The following is a 19,582-nucleotide window of genomic DNA, read 5'->3' on the forward strand; positions in this document are numbered from 1 at the left end:
TTGTCGTATTGATATGCACTGCACATTTGCACTTTAGTGTGTGACATACCTATATACATTACATAAATCTGTATATCTACAATACGGCAATAGGCATCTACGATATACTACAATAATGATGCATACATATATGCCATTTATACAGAAGTTCCTTTTTTTGCATTTTGCGCTTGTTTCATTAATTTTCTTGTGTTATGCGCCTCCTTCCTGCTATGTTGCAGACTCACTGTAAATTTCTTGATCATTTGTTCTTTAATAAAATTAGGTTTTATTGTATTTTATAACCAAAATCTTTTTTTTTTCTTCTTCTTCTTGTTGTTTGCACAGTTACACTTTAACGAGGGTCATGCTCACTTTTCAGTCCACCGCATATAAATACGTCTTTATCAATTTTATAGATATTTTATAGATTAGTATTGTGTATTCATATAGGAGTATGCTGTTTTGATTCTTTGATTCCCCCCCCCTTATACAAGCGATGAAGCAGTGCCCTGCCATACCATACTCTGGTCAGATCCTGACTGGGATAAGAATGTCAGAAATAAAATCTTATCAATAGCAATTTCAGGAAAGTACATACGGTAAGCAGAAGTGTTGGGAGGGATGTCCGATAGTCTGGCAGTTAAGTGGACTACCATCAGCACAGTAAGGACGGCTGTCATAGGCTCTGCTGCATACTATAGCGGTGTGCTGAGCCATTATGTTTGCATACTGGCCTAGAATGGGTGATGGGGATAGCCTGACTATGATTACAGTAGTCTACTCCTCGCATTAGTCCTTAATAGCAGGCTGTAAAAATGTTTTTTTTTTTTTTTACCGCAAAGCTTTACTGAGGCCTGCTGTTCTTGATAGTACCATACTAGAGCTGAGCCTTCTCTCAGTATTCTCAGCCAATTCAGGAATTTAGCAAAGTCTCCTCAGCAGATCAATGATTATTATGTTAAGAGAAGTCTCAACAGAAGTCAAACTGAACCCATCAGTGAAGTAACAAAAAGGTGACATAAGAAAAAGTCAAGTCAATTGCCACAGGACTACAAGCATTGGGTAAGCAATAGGGGTGTATCGATATCCCCAATCTCACCCTAAAATGCACTGAAGATGCAAAACACCAGCTGCAATAGCAGCAAGACTGACTATGGGTGTGTTTGCACCAGCAGACTCACACCTGTAAAAACCGCCTTTTGGCAGCAAAGGGGCTGGTTGGCGCTTGTTTAGTAGCCTGTTCAGAAGGGCCGACCTCACTACCCATACGCACAGAACAATTAGTAATACTATTGTTCTGTGCACACAGAACAGTCATTGTTCAAGACAGTACATGCGTTGTTTACCCAGAATGATGAGCTGCTGAGAATCAGTGGTTTAAGCTTAAAATTTATTTAAAATGTAATTGGCAGCCTGTTTACACTTGCCAATTTTCAGGAAACGAGTGTTCTTAGGAAAGCTCGTTTCTGTTGACTGCCACTGTAAAAGCACCCTAACACTCCTCTAAACTGGACCTGGGCAAATGGTGACCTGCGGGCCACGTCGAGCCACTTAGCAGTCTGTCTGGTCGGAAATCAAATCATGCAGTGATGCAAAGGCAGTTTTACGGCACAGTGGGTACTTCACCTGTGTAGACACAAACACAGAGGTTACAAGCGCACATAGGTCAGTCTGTTGGTGCTCAACTGCCTGTAAGTGAAAAAGTGTTTTCCCCCTTCCTGATTTCTTATTCTTTTGCATGTTTGTCACACTTAAATGTTTCAGATCACAAAACAAATTTAAAATATTAGACAAAGATAACACAAGTAACCACAAAATGCAGGTTTTTATTAAGGGAAAAAGAAATCCAAATCTACACGGCCCTGAGTGAAAAAGTGATTGTCCCCTAAACAAAATAACTGGTTGGGCCACCCTTAGCAGCAACTGCAATTGTGCGTTTGCGATAACTGAGTCTTTCACAACGCTCTGGAGGAATTTTGGCCCAATCATCTTTGCAAAATTGTTGTAATTCAGCCACATTAGAGGGTTTCCGAGCATGAACCGCCTTTTTAAGGTCATGCCACAGCATCTAAAATCGGATTAAGGTCAGGACTTTGACTAGGCCACACCAAAGGCTTAATTTTGTTTTTATTAAGCCATTCAGAGGTGGACTTGCTGGTGTGTTTTATTAATCATTGTCCTGCTGCATAACCCAAGTGCGCTTCAGCTTGAGGTCACGAACAGAAGGCCGGACATTCTGCTTCAGGATTTTTTAGTAGACCATAGAATTCATGCTTCCATTTACCACAGCAAGTCTTCCGGGTCCTAAAGCCACAAAATAGCCCCAGATCATCACACTACTACCACCATATTTTACGGTTGGTAGGATGTTCCTATTCTGAAATGCGGTGTTACTTCTACGCCAGATGTAATGGGACATACACCTTTCAAAAAGATCAAAATTTGTCTTGTCAGTCCAGAGTATTTTCCCAAAAGTCTTGGCGATCATCAAGATGTTTTATCTGGCAAAATTGAGACGAACCTTTGTTAATTTTTGCTCAGCAGTAGCTTTCTTCTTGTAACTCAGCCATGCATGCCATTTTTGCCCAGTCTCTTTGTTATGGGGGTGTCATGAACACTGCCTTTAACTGAGGCAAGTGAGGCCTGCATTTCTTTGAATGTTGTTGTGGGGTCTTTTGTGACCTCTTGGATGAGTCATCGATGCGCTCTTGGGGTAATTTTGGTCAGCCGGCGACTCCTGGGAACGTTCACCAGGGTTCCATGTTTTTTTTGCCATTTGTGGATAATGGCTCTCACTGTGGGGTTGCTGAAGTCCCAAAGCTTTAGAAATGGCTTTATAACCTTTTCCAGACTGATAGATCTCAATTACTTTCTAATTTTTTCCTGAATTTTGTTCCTGATTTCTAGCTGTTGAGGATTTTTGGTCTACTTCATTTTGTCATGCAGTTCCTATTTAAGTGATTTCTTGATTGAGAACAGGTGTGGCAGTAATCAGGCCTGTGTGTGGCTAGGGAAAATTAAACTCTGCCTCCCAAAAATGTGATAAACAACAGTAAAAACATAAATTAAGTAGGGGTGGGGTGGGGGTAGGCGTGGAAAGGCAATCAATTTCACACAGGGCCCTGTAGGTTTGGATTTCTTTTTCCCTTAATAATAAAGACCTTCATTTAAAAAGTGCATTTTGTGGTTACTTGTGTTATCTTTGTCTAATGTTTAAATTTGTTTTGTGATCTGAAACATTTCAGTGTGACAAACAAACATGCAAAAGAATAAGAAATCAGGAAGGAGGCAAACACTTTTTCACACCACCTTATGTGATTGACAAATCCCCCTGCCATGGCACCTGATGAGACAATAAATGCCAGGGCTGCCCAAGCAGGACATAGTGAACATGCAACATGTGAATAGCATCTATCAAAGAATCAGTGGCTGATCCATGGCAAGAAACCACGTAAAATATGTTGATTCCTTATTGATAGGCCCAAAAACTTTTCACATGGCTTAAAATGTGCAACACGATCTCACTTTGACAAAGGTGAAAATATTTGAGAAGTATGCCCATGTAACACATAGATCCATGCATGTGAAATAAATATAAGGCTAATATTCATTCCGCATACATATACCCACATGTGCAGAACACATTTTCATTCTACATGAATGGATCGACATGTCACATGTACAGAAGTCCCAAACATTGAAAAAAAATGTACACCAATTACATAATTATGTGTAAACCCACCTTGATAAGGGGATATTCATTACTTGACAATACTTTGTAAATGACCCCAGACTGCTGCACTGAATATTAATAAAAAAAAAATAATAATGAAAAAGAAATAAATAGAAAAATCACACTTATCTTTTGCACCTGTGGAGTTCAGCATCTCTGAACCCAGTGTCCCTTGAGACAAACAAAAGTGTCACGTAACGGCTGCAGCTGTCACATGACATTGTTTAGGTCACAGGTCGATGTGGGCCAAGCCTCAAAGACCAAACTGTACAGGAAACAAACATTTTTTATGAAGATGCTTTCTAGTCTCCTAGAGTCTAGCTCTTCCATTCTGCCGGTGTACCAATCTTGGTTTCCTGATTCTAAGTGCACGTCAACTCTGCAGGCAATCACTGAACTCATCGGCAAAGACCGATGCAGCACCAGAGGCAGCACTAGACTATGAGAGGGCGAGTAACATTAATTTTATTATTTAAACCAATTGCAGGTCATTGTGGGGCAAAAACCTGTAACCAGCAAACATCTATGAAGCAATTTCAACGGTTTTGTCAAGTAATGGACAACCCCTTTAATAGGAATTTTTCATTAAAAGGGACAGCACAGAAAGGCTGTTCAAACCAAGTACAGGCGCTCGGTGCTTCACGGCGGGGCCAATCATTTATATACACCTTCCCACCTGCTTTATTACCATTCATCTCTGCCCTTCTCTCTAACAATTCAAAGCGGTCAGTCAAAGAGTCCCTTTAAGGCTATGTGCCCACGATGCAGAAATGCTCCGCATTTTTTCCTGAGCGTTTCTGCATCTCCCTGGCAGAAAAAACGCATGCAGATTGTACATGCGGATTGTACATGCGTTCTCCTGCCAGGGACATGTGGATGTGAAGAGTTCTTCACATGCATTTCCGCATGCGGGTTGACAAGCGCTTTCCAAGCAATTTTAGCATCACTTGGAAAGTGCTTGTCAACTTGGTCACACTATATAAATCCATGCAACAGGCATGGCTTTATATTGTGTGATGGTAAAATAATGGTAAAAAATAAATCTATACTTACCTTCTGATGGCCCCCAGAGTCTTTATTCTCTCCGCCCTGGCTTGCCGGCAGCTCGCGGTGCACTACACTGAAGGACCTATGAAGTCAGTGCAGGTTCTTCCGTCCACTGCGAGCTGCCGGAAAGTTTAGACGAGCACACCGCGGGCCATCAGAAGGTAAATATAATATTTATTTTTTATTTTATTCTTTTTTTTACAGGTACTATGGTACCCGGGTCCGGAGGAGAGTCTCCTCTTCTCTAGACCCGGGTACCATCCCACATTGAAACGTTTGGATTCCGCATCTACAGATCCAGTGATGCGTAATCCATGCGTTCCAATGAAAGTCAATGGCGGCGAAAACGCAGAGTTTCCACAAAATAATTGGTAGTGCTACTTATTTTTCCGAAATGATAACCCGCAGCGGAAATTTCCGCAGCATGTGCACAGCACATGCAGATTATCATTGGGGAACATGGCAGGCCTTCTACCATGCGTTTTTCAAGCGTTTCTGCAGCGCTTTTGCCGCTGCGGAAATTTTTAAAAAACACATCGTGGGTACACAGCCTAACAGCTGCAAGTGGAGCGGTGTTCCGCCAGCGGCTGTTAACCTGTTAAATCCCATAACAATCTGACAGGGGGATTTAACAAGAGTCAAAGAGGGCGTGTGTCATTCCACGCTCCCATCGGCGCGCCCCCGTGACGTTGGGCGCTGATGGGCGTAATGACAACTGAGGGTCTGCAGAAGACACCCTTGACTGTCATTAGGATACCCCTATGAATACCGACTTATGTATAACACAGGCGATCGTAGTTTCAAGCTTCCTAAGGGGACTATTAAAGAAAAAAAAAAAAAAGTTTAAAAATATGAAAAAACAAAAAAACTCAAATCACCCCCCTTTTGACCCATTGAAAAAATAAATACACATCTGGTATCGCTGCATTCAGAAATGTCCGATCAAAATATAAAAAAATGTATCTGATCAGTAAACAGCGTAACAAGAAAAAAAAATATTGAAAAGCCAGAATTATTTTTTTTTTGGTCGCTGCAATATTGCAATAAAACTCAAAAACATTGTACCTACGCCAGAATGGCAAAAATAAAAATGTCAGATCAGGCCCCCAAAAAATTAATCACCAAGCCCCAGATCCCAAATAATGAAAAGTTACGGTCTCGGAAAATGGAAACAAAAGCAAAAACTTTTCTTTGTTCAAATTTCGGATTTTTTTTTCCCCCATCACTTACAAAATAAGCTTAACTATACATGTTTGTTATCTGCGGACTCCTACTGACCTGGAGAATCATATTGCCAGGTCAATTTTACCATATAGTTAAAAATGGTAAACAAAACACCCAAAAAAACAATTGTGGAAGTACACTTTGTTTGCAATTTCACCACACTTTAATTTCTGCCATTTTTTTTTTTTTTTTTTTACAACTGGCCACTAGAACTATTTTAGACTAACTTCCTGTTTCACGAAATTCACATGGACATTAACAGCAATAGACTCAGACCCTAGCATCTAAGGAGCATGTGCAGGAAGGGGGGGACCGGGGCAGCAGTGACATCATTGATTGTGAATGGTGGATCGTGTATTAGCCAAAAAGAGGTTGTATCGGTCATTGCAATCCTGCCTTTCATAAGGAGCCAGCTAAAAACTTTTCCTGAAGATTACCAGCATGTAGCATGCATCTGCAAGCTATTGGCCATATTGCTTGCAAGCACTGATTTGAAGTTGGCCGGATTGCTGGATCTCTCCAGCTTTAGAGCCCTTGTGCTCCCCTGATGCTTCCATCTTATGGAGAACACTGCCCCCAACAAGCAGGAAGTTGGGAGGCAGGGATAAGATGCACTTCAGTAGATAGGAACATGAGGAAAAACAACTTTGCATGATTTAGAAAACCATTTTCACACACCCTATTACAGAATTCTGAATTATTTTCAGTTCAAGATCATTTTTTGGCCAGATGAGAGGGGAATACAAAGAGCATCTCTTTTTCTGAAGACCTGCCTTATCCTCCATTACACATAAAATACATTCCAATCAATGGGTTGTATGTAATACTTCATTAAAGGGAATCTGTCAACAGCTTTTTGCTATGGAATCTGAGAGCTGCATGATGTAGGGTCATCTGAAATTACATAGCAAAAACCGGCTGATAGGTAGATGCTTATAAGGGAATTTAACCAACATATGTTTTCTTGACATCTATTGACATATGACTACTCCAGAAATGTTCCACAAACCAGCTATACTGAATGAATGCTATGGACAGTAATACCTCATTACTGTATTTCACAAGAAACCTTGAAGAGAATCTGTCACCAGGCTTTTACTACCCCATCTGAGAGCAGCATTATATAGGGGCAAGGACCCAAATTCCAGAGATGTGTTACTTACTGAGCTGCTTGCCATCATTTTATTAAAATCACTGTTCATCTGCTGCAGATCTAGCAGATATATGAATGTTTTAACATTAAATAATCCCACTTCCACCACGGATTGGCAGCTTTCTGTGTACACTGTTCATAGGCACAAAGCTGCAATCAGTGATGTGGACGGGGTTATACAGAGCTCATGAACATGGAGGACTACAGCTATTGATAAAAATTACAGTTTAAATCAATAGTAGATTATCACAACTACAGCAAGTAGTCAAGTAAGTGGCACATCACTGGAAACCGGTTCTCTTGTCTCTAAATCCTGCTGCTTTCAAACATAAGAGAGAATTGAGTAGCCATGAACCACCAAATAAAAAAAAATTGTGTATAAAAAAAAAAAAAGAAAAAAAAAAGTTTTTTTTTATTTTTATTACATTTTGTAAGGAGGAACAAGAAAGGGGGCTCATTCAAATAAAGTGTTATCCATGGGAGAAAAAAATTCATATATCAAGCAACATATAATCAGCAAATGAACAATAATGAGTGACTGCGTTATTAGGTAAATGTAGATGCAAGTCTACAGCGTAGTGCTAAACTTACCCATGGTGTATTGATATGGGGACACACCACACTACCCGGAAGCGCGTTTCGCTTTTTCACGGGGAGGTTTTTTTCCAGCAGCTAAACGTGCTCTCTTGGCAACAAAGACGCAACGTCAAAAAAGCAGGTTTAGCTTAGTTTTTGCCGTGGTTTTTTAATGAGTTTTTGTCAGGGTACATGAATCTCTTGTGAATGCAGATAAAGTTTAGTGAATAAAAAAATAATCTGATGCAGCTTAATCAGGTTTTGGCACCAAAACCTGATACTTGCATTTTTGCAGCGTTTTTTCTACTACCCATTGCTTTCAATAGGTGAAAAAAGCTGCAAAAAACGCTGAAAGAAGTGACATGCTGCATTCTGCAAAAATGCATCTCTGACAAAATAGTCAGGAAAAAAAAAATTAGTGCAAGAGATTACTGAAATCTCAGACTTGGCTGGTAATGTAAAATGCAGCTGAAAAGTTGCATAAAAAAATGCATCAAAAACGCAATGTGTGAATAAAGTCCAATATTCCTTGTGGCTCTTTGGCTCAAAAAACTGCATGAAAAACTGCCATGAAACTGCAGTGTTTTTCCAAGAATATTATGTGTGAAACCACTCCAAATTTAAGCTTCCATCGCATAAGTATGATTTACTCTTTTTGTTCTGGAATATCAGTTTTACAAAATTTTTGTCCAGAATTAATGAAAGATTTTTAAATGTGTTTTTATTGTTCATTTTTATTCAGTTTATAAGGTAATCCTGTCAGCAGGATTTTGCCCTTCCCCTACCTATTTATATGTACATGTAGCTCTTGCAAAAACAAGCCCGGCCATTCTTTTAGCTAATACCTTTAGCTACACAGTCCGTTCCTCCGCTTCTGAGAAATCTGTGTTTGAATTGACAAATAAGGTGCTTTTAATGCCTGAAAGCTCTCCACAAGCCTCTGTCACTCCAGCTCTACGCCCAGCCCAGCACTGTCTCCTACTGCTTGACTGACCGCCTCTATGCTGTGTGACTTCAAGCAAAGGAGCTGACAGTCAGAAGGCAGCACTTGGTGGACAAAAGAGCTGGAGTGATAGAGGCTGGAAAAGAACTTTCATGCACCAAAAGCACTGCAGTCTTATTTACATATCAATTCAAATGCAGATATCGATTTCAGGGGAGCGGAGGAATGGACTGTAGCTAAATCTACATGTGTATATGAATAGTTTACAGGGGTGAAATCCTGCTGACAGATTGTCTTTAGCAGGGATAAACAACGACTATTGTTTCTAGTCCTGGACAACCCAATAAACCATCTATTATGCTACACAATACAGTCTCCTTCAGTATCATAAAGATACTAGCCAAGTGGCTTTTTAATTACCCATTTCGGTTTAACTGAAAAGATGAGTTTTTTTGGAAGAAACCGTGTAGAATATATTCCATCCCAGTATAGTACAGCACACATTTTCACATTATACAAGCTAAGAGATTGTTTACTTATTTTGTGCACTTGCTACTAGTTTTATATCCATCTTTTGGGTATGATTTACAGAGAGACATGGTGGCTTCTATTAATAACCTGGGTGATTAACATTCAGAGTAAATAAATACAATTCTCCTTAAAACATGGTGGACCAAGTTGCAGTGGTAAAGTTATTCCAGATATAAAACCCACATCAACTCTTAATCCCTCCTTCCCTGCTAACTATAGTGCTGATTTTTACTCATCTCTCCATTAACTACTAAGTGTCTGATGGACCCCTTACAATCTGGCTTCTGGTGAAACAGCATTAGCCAAAGTATCTAATAATCTCTTGTCGGCTAAATCCAATGGTCAATTCTCACCGTTAATCCTTCTAGATCTTCTGCATTTGACACAGTAGATCACTCAATTGTTATTTGCTTTTCCTGCTCCTTTGTCCTAATGACAGTATTGCTATTCAGGTTTCCTCCCATCTGTTCACCAAGTGCTTCAGTTAGTTATGTTGTTTCTACTCGCTCTCTCAGTTAGGGTTCCCCAAGAATCAGTGCTGGACCCTCCTGCTATTTCATTACAAGCTCACAATTGGGCAGATTCTCAGCAGATTTGTTTTCCATTGCCACCCTTTATGTGGATAAGGCTGCGTGCACACGGTGCGTTTTTCATGCGTTTATGCTGCGGAATTTCCGCAGCGGAAACGCATGAAAAACGCATGGTAATCCGCACCCCATGGCATTACGCAATGTCAATGCACATGCTGCGGATTTTTCCGCAGCGTTTCTGCAGCGCAAATAAATCCGCAGCATGTTCATTAATTTTGCGGAAGCGCAGCAGAAGCGCCGCCATTGACTTGCATTGAGACGCATAGAAACCGTGCCTGTACATTTGTACAAGCGGATTTTATGCGTCTCTATGTGCGGATGGTACCCAGTCCTGGAGGAGAGGAGACTCTCATCCAGACCTGGGTACCATTGTACCTGTAAAAAAAAAAAAGAATAATAAATAAAGTTTATATTCACCTGTCCGGCGGCCCCTGCAGCGCTTACCTTCCAGGACCTGAGAGGACGTTGCGGTCATGTGACCGCAGGCTGTCTCGCGAGATGCCGGCAACCCGGAAGAAGCCAGTACGAGCGCAACAGCACAAGCGGCAGGGGATCGGGGGTAAGTATAGCTTTATTTTTTTATTTTTATGGTCACACTATATAAATCCATGCCTTTTGCATGGATTTATATAGTGTGACCTAGTTGTCAAGCACTTTCCAAGTGATGCTATCGCTTGGAAAGTGCTTGTCAGTCTGCATGCGGAAACACATGCGTTAACGCATGTGGGTACACATGTATTCTGCAGAAAAAACGCATGCACAATCCGCATGCGATTTTCTGCCAGGGAGATGCAGAAATTTTCTGCATCGTGGGCACATAGCCTAACACTAAACTTTTCACATACTTCCAAGGCATTTCTTCTGCTTTCCTAAAAATCACAAGCAATTGTTTTGCAGCTGTATGTATTGCCATATCTTACCCATATTTGAAACTTGCTGCAATTTTTTAAAAACTAAGCTCGTTGCCTCCTTTATCTCCTTCACCTAGAACAGAGGTCCCCAACCGCCGGTCCGCGGACCAGGACCGGGCCGTTGGGGTTTTTCAGCCGGTCCGCGGGGAGAGGGGGCCCCTCCAGCCTCCAGCAGGGCCGCCATCAGGGCATGACTGCCCTGACTCCAGTATGGGGCCCGGCCGGTAGGAGCCCCCTCGGAGCCCCCCTCTTGTGCGTCTCTCTCCTCATGGGGCCCCCGGCCCCATGCTAAGCGCCGGGTCCGGGACATCTTAGCGCTGCGCTGCTGCGGCAGCACCTTCATGATTCCCCTGACTTCCGGTCATGTGACGGCGCCGTCACATGGCCGGAAGTCAGGAGAACCTGGTGTCAGCGATTTGGACGAGCGCCAGGATTCTGCAGGGATCGCATGGGGGTAAGTATAACAAGTTTTATTTTTTTTAAATACAATTAACTAGGAGTGGGGGGAATGGGAGATGCACATGGGGGGGGAGGGGAGAGATGAGAGATGCACATGGGGGGGAGGAGAGAGATGAGAGATGCACATGGGGGGAGGGGAGAGATGCACGGGGGGGTGAGAGATGCACGGGGGGGGGTGAGAGATGCACGGGGGGGGGTGAGAGATGCACGGGGGGTGGATGAGAGATGCACGGGGGGTGGATGAGAGATGCACGGGGGGTGGATGAGAGATGCACGGGGGGTGGATGAGAGATGCACGGGGGGTGGATGAGAGATGCACGGGGGGTGGATGAGAGATGCACGGGGGGTGGATGAGAGATGCACGGGGGGTGGATGAGAGATGCACGGGGGGTGGATGAGAGATGCACGGGGGGTGGATGAGAGATGCACGGGGGGTGGATGAGAGATGCACGGGGGGTGGATGAGAGATGCACGGGGGGTGGATGAGAGATGCACGGGGGGTGGATGAGAGATGCACGGGGGGTGGATGAGAGATGCACGGGGGGTGGATGAGAGATGCACGGGGGGTGGATGAGAGATGCACGGGGGGTGGATGAGAGATGCACGGGGGGTGGATGAGAGATGCACGGGGGGTGGATGAGAGATGCACGGGGGGTGGATGAGAGATGCACGGGGGGTGGATGAGAGATGCACGGGGGGTGGATGAGAGATGCACGGGGGGTGGATGAGAGATGCACGGGGGGTGGATGAGAGATGCACGGGGGGTGGATGAGAGATGCACGGGGGGTGGATGAGAGATGCACGGGGGGTGGATGAGAGATGCACGGGGGGTGGATGAGAGATGCACGGGGGGTGGATGAGAGATGCACGGGGGGTGGATGAGAGATGCACGGGGGGTGGATGAGAGATGCACGGGGGGTGGATGAGAGATGCACGGGGGGTGGATGAGAGATGCACGGGGGGTGGATGAGAGATGCACGGGGGGTGGATGAGAGATGCACGGGGGGTGGATGAGAGATGCACGGGGGGTGGATGAGAGATGCACGGGGGGTGGATGAGAGATGCACGGGGGGTGGATGAGAGATGCACGGGGGGTGGATGAGAGATGCACGGGGGGTGGATGAGAGATGCACGGGGGGTGGATGAGAGATGCACGGGGGGTGGATGAGAGATGCACGGGGGGTGGATGAGAGATGCACGGGGGGTGGATGAGAGATGCACGGGGGGTGGATGAGAGATGCACGGGGGGTGGATGAGAGATGCACGGGGGGTGGATGAGAGATGCACGGGGGGTGGATGAGAGATGCACGGGGGGTGGATGAGAGATGCACGGGGGGTGGATGAGAGATGCACGGGGGGTGGATGAGAGATGCACGGGGGGTGGATGAGAGATGCACGGGGGGTGGATGAGAGATGCACGGGGGGTGGATGAGAGATGCACGGGGGGTGGATGAGAGATGCACGGGGGGTGGATGAGAGATGCACGGGGGGTGGATGAGAGATGCACGGGGGGTGGATGAGAGATGCACGGGGGGTGGATGAGAGATGCACGGGGGGTGGATGAGAGATGCACGGGGGGTGGATGAGAGATGCACGGGGGGTGGATGAGAGATGCACGGGGGGTGGATGAGAGATGCACGGGGGGTGGATGAGAGATGCACGGGGGGTGGATGAGAGATGCACGGGGGGTGGATGAGAGATGCACGGGGGGTGGATGAGAGATGCACGGGGGGTGGATGAGAGATGCACGGGGGGTGGATGAGAGATGCACGGGGGGTGGATGAGAGATGCACGGGGGGTGGATGAGAGATGCACGGGGGGTGGATGAGAGATGCACGGGGGGTGGATGAGAGATGCACGGGGGGTGGATGAGAGATGCACGGGGGGTGGATGAGAGATGCACGGGGGGTGGATGAGAGATGCACGGGGGGTGGATGAGAGATGCACGGGGGGTGGATGAGAGATGCACGGGGGGTGGATGAGAGATGCACGGGGGGTGGATGAGAGATGCACGGGGGGTGGATGAGAGATGCACGGGGGGTGGATGAGAGATGCACGGGGGGTGGATGAGAGATGCACGGGGGGTGGATGAGAGATGCACGGGGGGTGGATGAGAGATGCACGGGGGGTGGATGAGAGATGCACGGGGGGTGGATGAGAGATGCACGGGGGGTGGATGAGAGATGCACGGGGGGTGGATGAGAGATGCACGGGGGGTGGATGAGAGATGCACGGGGGGTGGATGAGAGATGCACGGGGGGTGGATGAGAGATGCACGGGGGGTGGATGAGAGATGCACGGGGGGTGGATGAGAGATGCACGGGGGGTGGATGAGAGATGCACGGGGGGTGGATGAGAGATGCACGGGGGGTGGATGAGAGATGCACGGGGGGTGGATGAGAGATGCACGGGGGGTGGATGAGAGATGCACGGGGGGTGGATGAGAGATGCACGGGGGGTGGATGAGAGATGCACGGGGGGTGGATGAGAGATGCACGGGGGGTGGATGAGAGATGCACGGGGGGTGGATGAGAGATGCACGGGGGGTGGATGAGAGATGCACGGGGGGTGGATGAGAGATGCACGGGGGGTGGATGAGAGATGCACGGGGGGTGGATGAGAGATGCACGGGGGGTGGATGAGAGATGCACGGGGGGTGGATGAGAGATGCACGGGGGGTGGATGAGAGATGCACGGGGGGTGGATGAGAGATGCACGGGGGGTGGATGAGAGATGCACGGGGGGTGGATGAGAGATGCACGGGGGGTGGATGAGAGATGCACGGGGGGTGGATGAGAGATGCACGGGGGGTGGATGAGAGATGCACGGGGGGTGGATGAGAGATGCACGGGGGGTGGATGAGAGATGCACGGGGGGTGGATGAGAGATGCACGGGGGGTGGATGAGAGATGCACGGGGGGTGGATGAGAGATGCACGGGGGGTGGATGAGAGATGCACGGGGGGTGGATGAGAGATGCACGGGGGGTGGATGAGAGATGCACGGGGGGTGGATGAGAGATGCACGGGGGGTGGATGAGAGATGCACGGGGGGTGGATGAGAGATGCACGGGGGGTGGATGAGAGATGCACGGGGGGTGGATGAGAGATGCACGGGGGGTGGATGAGAGATGCACGGGGGGTGGATGAGAGATGCACGGGGGGTGGATGAGAGATGCACGGGGGGTGGATGAGAGATGCACGGGGGGTGGATGAGAGATGCACGGGGGGTGGATGAGAGATGCACGGAGGGGGATGAGAGATGCACGGGGGTGAGCTGCACATGGGGGGGTGAGAGATGCACATGGGGGGGTTATGTTTACATAACTTTGTTGCCTTATGAAGGGCGGGGGGGCCCCCAAAAATTTCTTGCACAGGGGCCCACTACAGTCTGTGTCCGCCCCTGGGATGAAGTAAATGCAGCTGAACAGCAGCTGTCAGGACAGCTGCCCTGTCCTGCTGCAGGGCGTGATGGGGCCTCAGTGATGCGGCTCCTGGCACAGCACATTATGTGGGGCTCCTGGCGGGGGACCTGGTCTACACTATATGATAAGTATGCACTAAACTCCAAATCCCTCCATTACCCCGCCCCCATATGACCAAAGCCCCGCCCACCCCACCCCCTCCTTGCTGGGCCATGGAAAAATGATCTTGCTTCAAGCCGGTCCCTGGTGCAAAAAAGGTTGGGGACCACTGACCTAGAACACCATCCTCCATAGATATCAAACATCACAACTTGGAGTGAAGCTGCATTTACACTACAAGACAATCATGAACGAGTCTTAAAAACGCTCCTTTCAGGATCATCTTGCCACGTAAACAGGCTGTCAATCACCTGATGAGCGAGCAAAACACTCATTCATCAGGTGAAATTAGCTTTTGATCAGTGCAAGAGAGCATTAGTTCTTAGCGGCACACTGACCTGTGTAAAAAGAAGGCACACTGCAAAGAATTATGGCAGACTATGAGCACCAAGCGATCTAGTATAGATCACTCAGTGCGCGCTTACTTTGGTCTGCCTGTGTAAATAGGCATTTAAACGACCGCTGATCAGTGAAAGTTTACCAAAGTGGTGGTCATACCGTGCTTCATGTAAATGGACCCTTATACTAGCTCCTGATCTGTTCATTCTTCCTTGCCTTCAAACCATTGTTAAAACATGTTGCTTAAATCTCTTTAATAACTGTCTAACAGTTCAGTGATGCTGCTAAAACACTAAGAACATGAACGAACATGGTAGTACAAGCGAATTTGGTCTTTGGTTTCTCCCAGCTGCATTATGAAGCAATGCATATGGTGAAATCCATTGTATAATTGCAGCACTTTACTGTGGAAGAATGAGCATGTTGCAAGTTGATAATGCACATCATGCAGATTTTCAAGAAGCTATATATTCAGCTATACTAATGATTCTAGTCTCTGTTGCCTATTCTGCTAGTCTACAAAGCAGCACCGTTACACAACTGTGATCGCCATCTTCTACCCTACTTGTGCTCTTCATTCAATAAATAACCACTCATCCTCCCTTGAATGAATGTTCTTACTTTTGGCCGCAGAAACTTCTCTTATGCTTCACCTATTCTAAAAGGCGATCACTGCCCTGGACCATTTGATTTGCACCTAACATTCCTAGCTTTTAAGAGTGCCAATAACATACTTCAAGGAGCCCTACATCATTTGCTGCATAGTTTTGGCAATACAGAAGATTATTTTTAATAATCAGATACCCCCAAACAGAAATATGAGCTGAGAGAAGGTCTACCTAGATAAATTTTACAAACATATTTAATGCACAAGAAACATGTTTATGACAGAAGGCTGCCTTTTACCTCTTTATCCATGCCTACGATTTGCCTCTTGGAAAGCTTTTCCAGCTCGATGGACGCATTGTTGGCATGAGTCTCCACCTCCTTCTGCAGCTTAAGGCGGTGCTCGTCCATCTCAGCCTTCAGCTTATTCTCCAGGGCGATCAGCTGCTTCTGGTGCTGGCGCCGCATCCGCTTATATCCTGACATCTGTTCCCGCAACTCGTTCTCCTGCTCATGCTCATGGATCTGCCTTGTAACCTATCAAAAGAACCAGAATTTGTATTCTTTTAGAAATTTAATGCAAAAAAAGGCTTCCTCATTAGTACCTCCCTACACATGGGGGTAAGATTCAATATAAAAAGACGACTTCAAAACCAGAACCAGACTGAACAGTCAGCAATACAAAACCAACTCAAATTCTGATAAATTTTACTTTCATACATACGCCAAAACACAAGTTTTTCTCCTAATGGATTTTTAGAAGGCAAGGAAAGGCTGACAATGGTAAACCGTACGATTCAATCACCAAAAGAGGAAAACAAGACATTCAACACAAACCTCTCACATCATTCAATAAACAGAATAAATGTCTTTTAAAAAAAAAAGCTACTGCCATTGCGTCAAAAATGGAGGAGTTTATCCAGGAAGTGGCTCTACAATTTAAAGACTTAAAAACATTTCAAACAAAACACTGTCCTGGAAGAAAATAATCTGGCGGCAATCATAAGCCTCAGCGGGGACACCACTTGGTACAGCACGTAAACGCTGAGGACATATATTGGCAGGAGCCATTATGTGACTACATGCCATAAAGAATGGTGTGAACCACTGGAGCATCAGCTACATTTTTATTACATAGAATTTTCTGCCACCAGACTAATTTATCATATTCTTAAGCAACAGCTTTACCTTTCAGTGGGTAGTCCGCCACATCACAGCTTACGTTTGTGCTAGAAATCAGCAAGACAAGCAAAAACTAGGCAATTCCCATGTAAAACACACTGAAAAGCCAATAAGCAAAGTTGACAAAATCTCCATAACTGCCACAAGAACGCTGCGCTCAAAAAAAAAAAAAAAAAAAAAAAAAAAAAAAAACACACAACGAAAAACCCCACACTCCACAACTAGCGTCTCCTTAGCGAGCAAAAGACAACTGCATGGTAACCCACTCTACTGGGAAATATTGAAATTACCGCTTTTCCTGTCCATGATTTCTGCATTTAAACCTGAATTTATAATCGCAGTGGTGACATCTACTTGGTTAGATCTTGAAAAACTCTGTAAATGGAGGCCACACCTCAGGTCACAGAGAACTTCAGACTCCATCTCGGGTGGAAATCTAAAAGGGTTGACCACTGATTCACCTATTTTTTTACTTAAAATTAGCAATTTTCACAACTTCATCAAAGGCTCCATTAGAAGCCTCCAATGCAGATTCTGTAGTTTTTATAGGGAAAAAAATCCACAATTCTTCCAGTAAAACAATGAAAACCATAACAGAAAGCCAACAGACATCATTACAGTCATTGAGGTCTTATCACATGCACTTTGCCATATAACTGAGCTGCCACCTGTATTAATTGTGTGTTACTATTCCTAGAACAAAACAGAAAATCAAAATCTTGTTTTTTTTTTGTTCCTTTACATATTGTAATTACTGTTTTGCTACATTTTTGACTGGAGGAGCGGCGTGTTAGTTCTTTTTGGCCAATGCACTACGGTTCTCAGGATGACTAGCATCAAACACAAATGACAATGACAAGCAGATTTGGTTGATGGCACATTTTTACATGCGAACCTCTAATTAAAAAAGTAATAAAGGGGACATAACTGGGAAAAAAACACTATTTACGATGCAACCCACATGCTCATATTTGGAAAAAGTACAAAGTTTTTGCAACCAGTAATGCATGTCCGTAAGTGCAATAGATGCATTTTTCACGTTTCTAGCATTCAACAACAAATCGAACCCATCTGTGGTACTTCTTGGTTGTCGCCTCTGAAGAGAAAGATAATAATGGGAAAAACAAGCCCGCATTCATTCACCAACCACCCGTATTCAGTCACCAACCAAGATGACCAACATAAGCGTCACATGAGCATAAGCGTCACATGAGCACCTCTGGCATGCGTCTAATTGCTGTGATCTTGGGCATGCATGAACAACCAGTGCACCGTAGTGAAACTGGAGGCTGCCAACGCTGAATGGATCAGTGATGTACTCAATAACATCACAAAAGAAAAAATATAAAAGCTTTTAATGCTGCATCCCTTTAAAGAAACGGGCACTTGTGGTCAGGAAATAGGTTGGTGTGACAAGGTGTCAGGAAGTGAAAAATTTCTAAACTTCATGTTTACATGGATGAAGCACAAATGTAAAAGTATAGGATTTGCTCTTACCCTGACTCTCCACTGCAGCTTTGAGGAGGGAGAAAAAAATAAACTAAGCATTACCAAGCCACAGCAATCAGAAGGTGCAAAGAATTAACTATACTAAACAAGCTCATATGATGAATAATGAGCAGAATTAGAAGTAGACTTGACACGTCTTGTTATTCCTTACCCCAGCTACCTCTACCTTACAGGTACTATCACATAACACTGGTGGACAGAGCATGCAGTAGTACTTACAAGACAACAGAAATAGAGATTTGCACGGTGTGAGTCAAATGAAATGACAATGCAATGAAGTGGGACCGCATTATTCAATGTTACCAATATGCTATTTTTTGTGCTTGCTGTGCTCACAGGGTAATTATGCAGCCTAAAGATGTCCTGTAGGCTACACACTCTTGTAAAGGACATTAAAAATAAGCTATTGGTTGCTCATAATAAAATGGCTTGCATCTCTGGAACCATGTGGCATATTAAAAAAAGGCCTCAATGGTGTAGTACCAAAAATAAAATTAGACCGAAAACTCGTGACAGGACCTCTTTAAAGCGGCGTTCAGACATGTGTAGGAAAAAGCACCTATTTTTCTTCTAAAATAAACCATTGTTCATCCCTAGTGTGGGTTAAATTCTTTTTCACATTCGTGTGTCTATTTTGGACCATGTATAGCATCCATCCTTTATATCAATAATTTTAAAAAAAAATTGAAAAGAAAGCAATAATATAAGGCCCAACAACAAAGTTTCCCATGTTAAATTTGCAATAGATCCTTTAAAACTGATGCAATCCAGATGGTAGTCTGGTGGTCTGTATCTCTGGAACAAGCACTGACTTTCGAGGTGATAAAAGGCCCCTTTTCTTAAGGGGCCTACTGTAGAACAACCTTATTTATTTCAGAAAACAATCAGCAGGTATGGAGCATAACATATGACTTGTCTCATTTAAAGTGTATTTAGTTTGATTATTCTACATTTGTCTATTGTCCCGAATAAAGTTACAAAACATATTTTAGTGGTTATGGATGAGCAGACCCGAACTTAAATGTTCGGTGTTCATACCAGACAGTTACTGTTCGGTGCTAAATGCCGAACACTGGCTTTCCCTCAAAGTCAGTTGCAATTTTCAAAGTTCCAAAGGGGGGTGATGAGGGAGAGTGCAATTTTCAGAGTTCCAGGGGCTGCAGGAAAGAGTGAGTGAGTGTACGCATGTGTGAGGTAAAGTGAGTAAGAATTGTT

General features: G+C 44.9%; 1 protein-coding gene across 6 annotated transcripts in view; it reads right to left on the minus strand.

The window, feature by feature from the left end:
* Nucleotides 1–19,582, minus strand: part of TAOK3 (TAO kinase 3) — a 203,266-nt gene that overhangs the window by 44,043 nt on the left and 139,641 nt on the right. For 4 of the 6 annotated variants that reach the window (XM_073676389.1, XM_073676390.1, XM_073676392.1 and 1 more), the window contains exons 15-16: nt 18,356–18,373; nt 15,977–16,213 (exon numbers count right to left, since the gene is read on the minus strand). In XM_073676389.1, the coding sequence (XP_073532490.1) occupies nt 15,977–16,213; nt 18,356–18,373 (255 nt within the window). The remainder of the gene's footprint in view (nt 1–15,976; nt 16,214–18,355; nt 18,374–19,582) is intronic. The other 2 variants (XM_073676394.1, XM_073676393.1) reach the window with 1 other exon arrangement.

This window comes from Phyllobates terribilis, unplaced genomic scaffold, assembly GCF_046119375.1.
Source record: "Phyllobates terribilis strain yellow unplaced genomic scaffold, ASM4611937v1 Scaffold_1__5_contigs__length_1240528914, whole genome shotgun sequence".
Lineage (NCBI taxonomy): Eukaryota > Metazoa > Chordata > Amphibia > Anura > Dendrobatidae > Phyllobates > Phyllobates terribilis.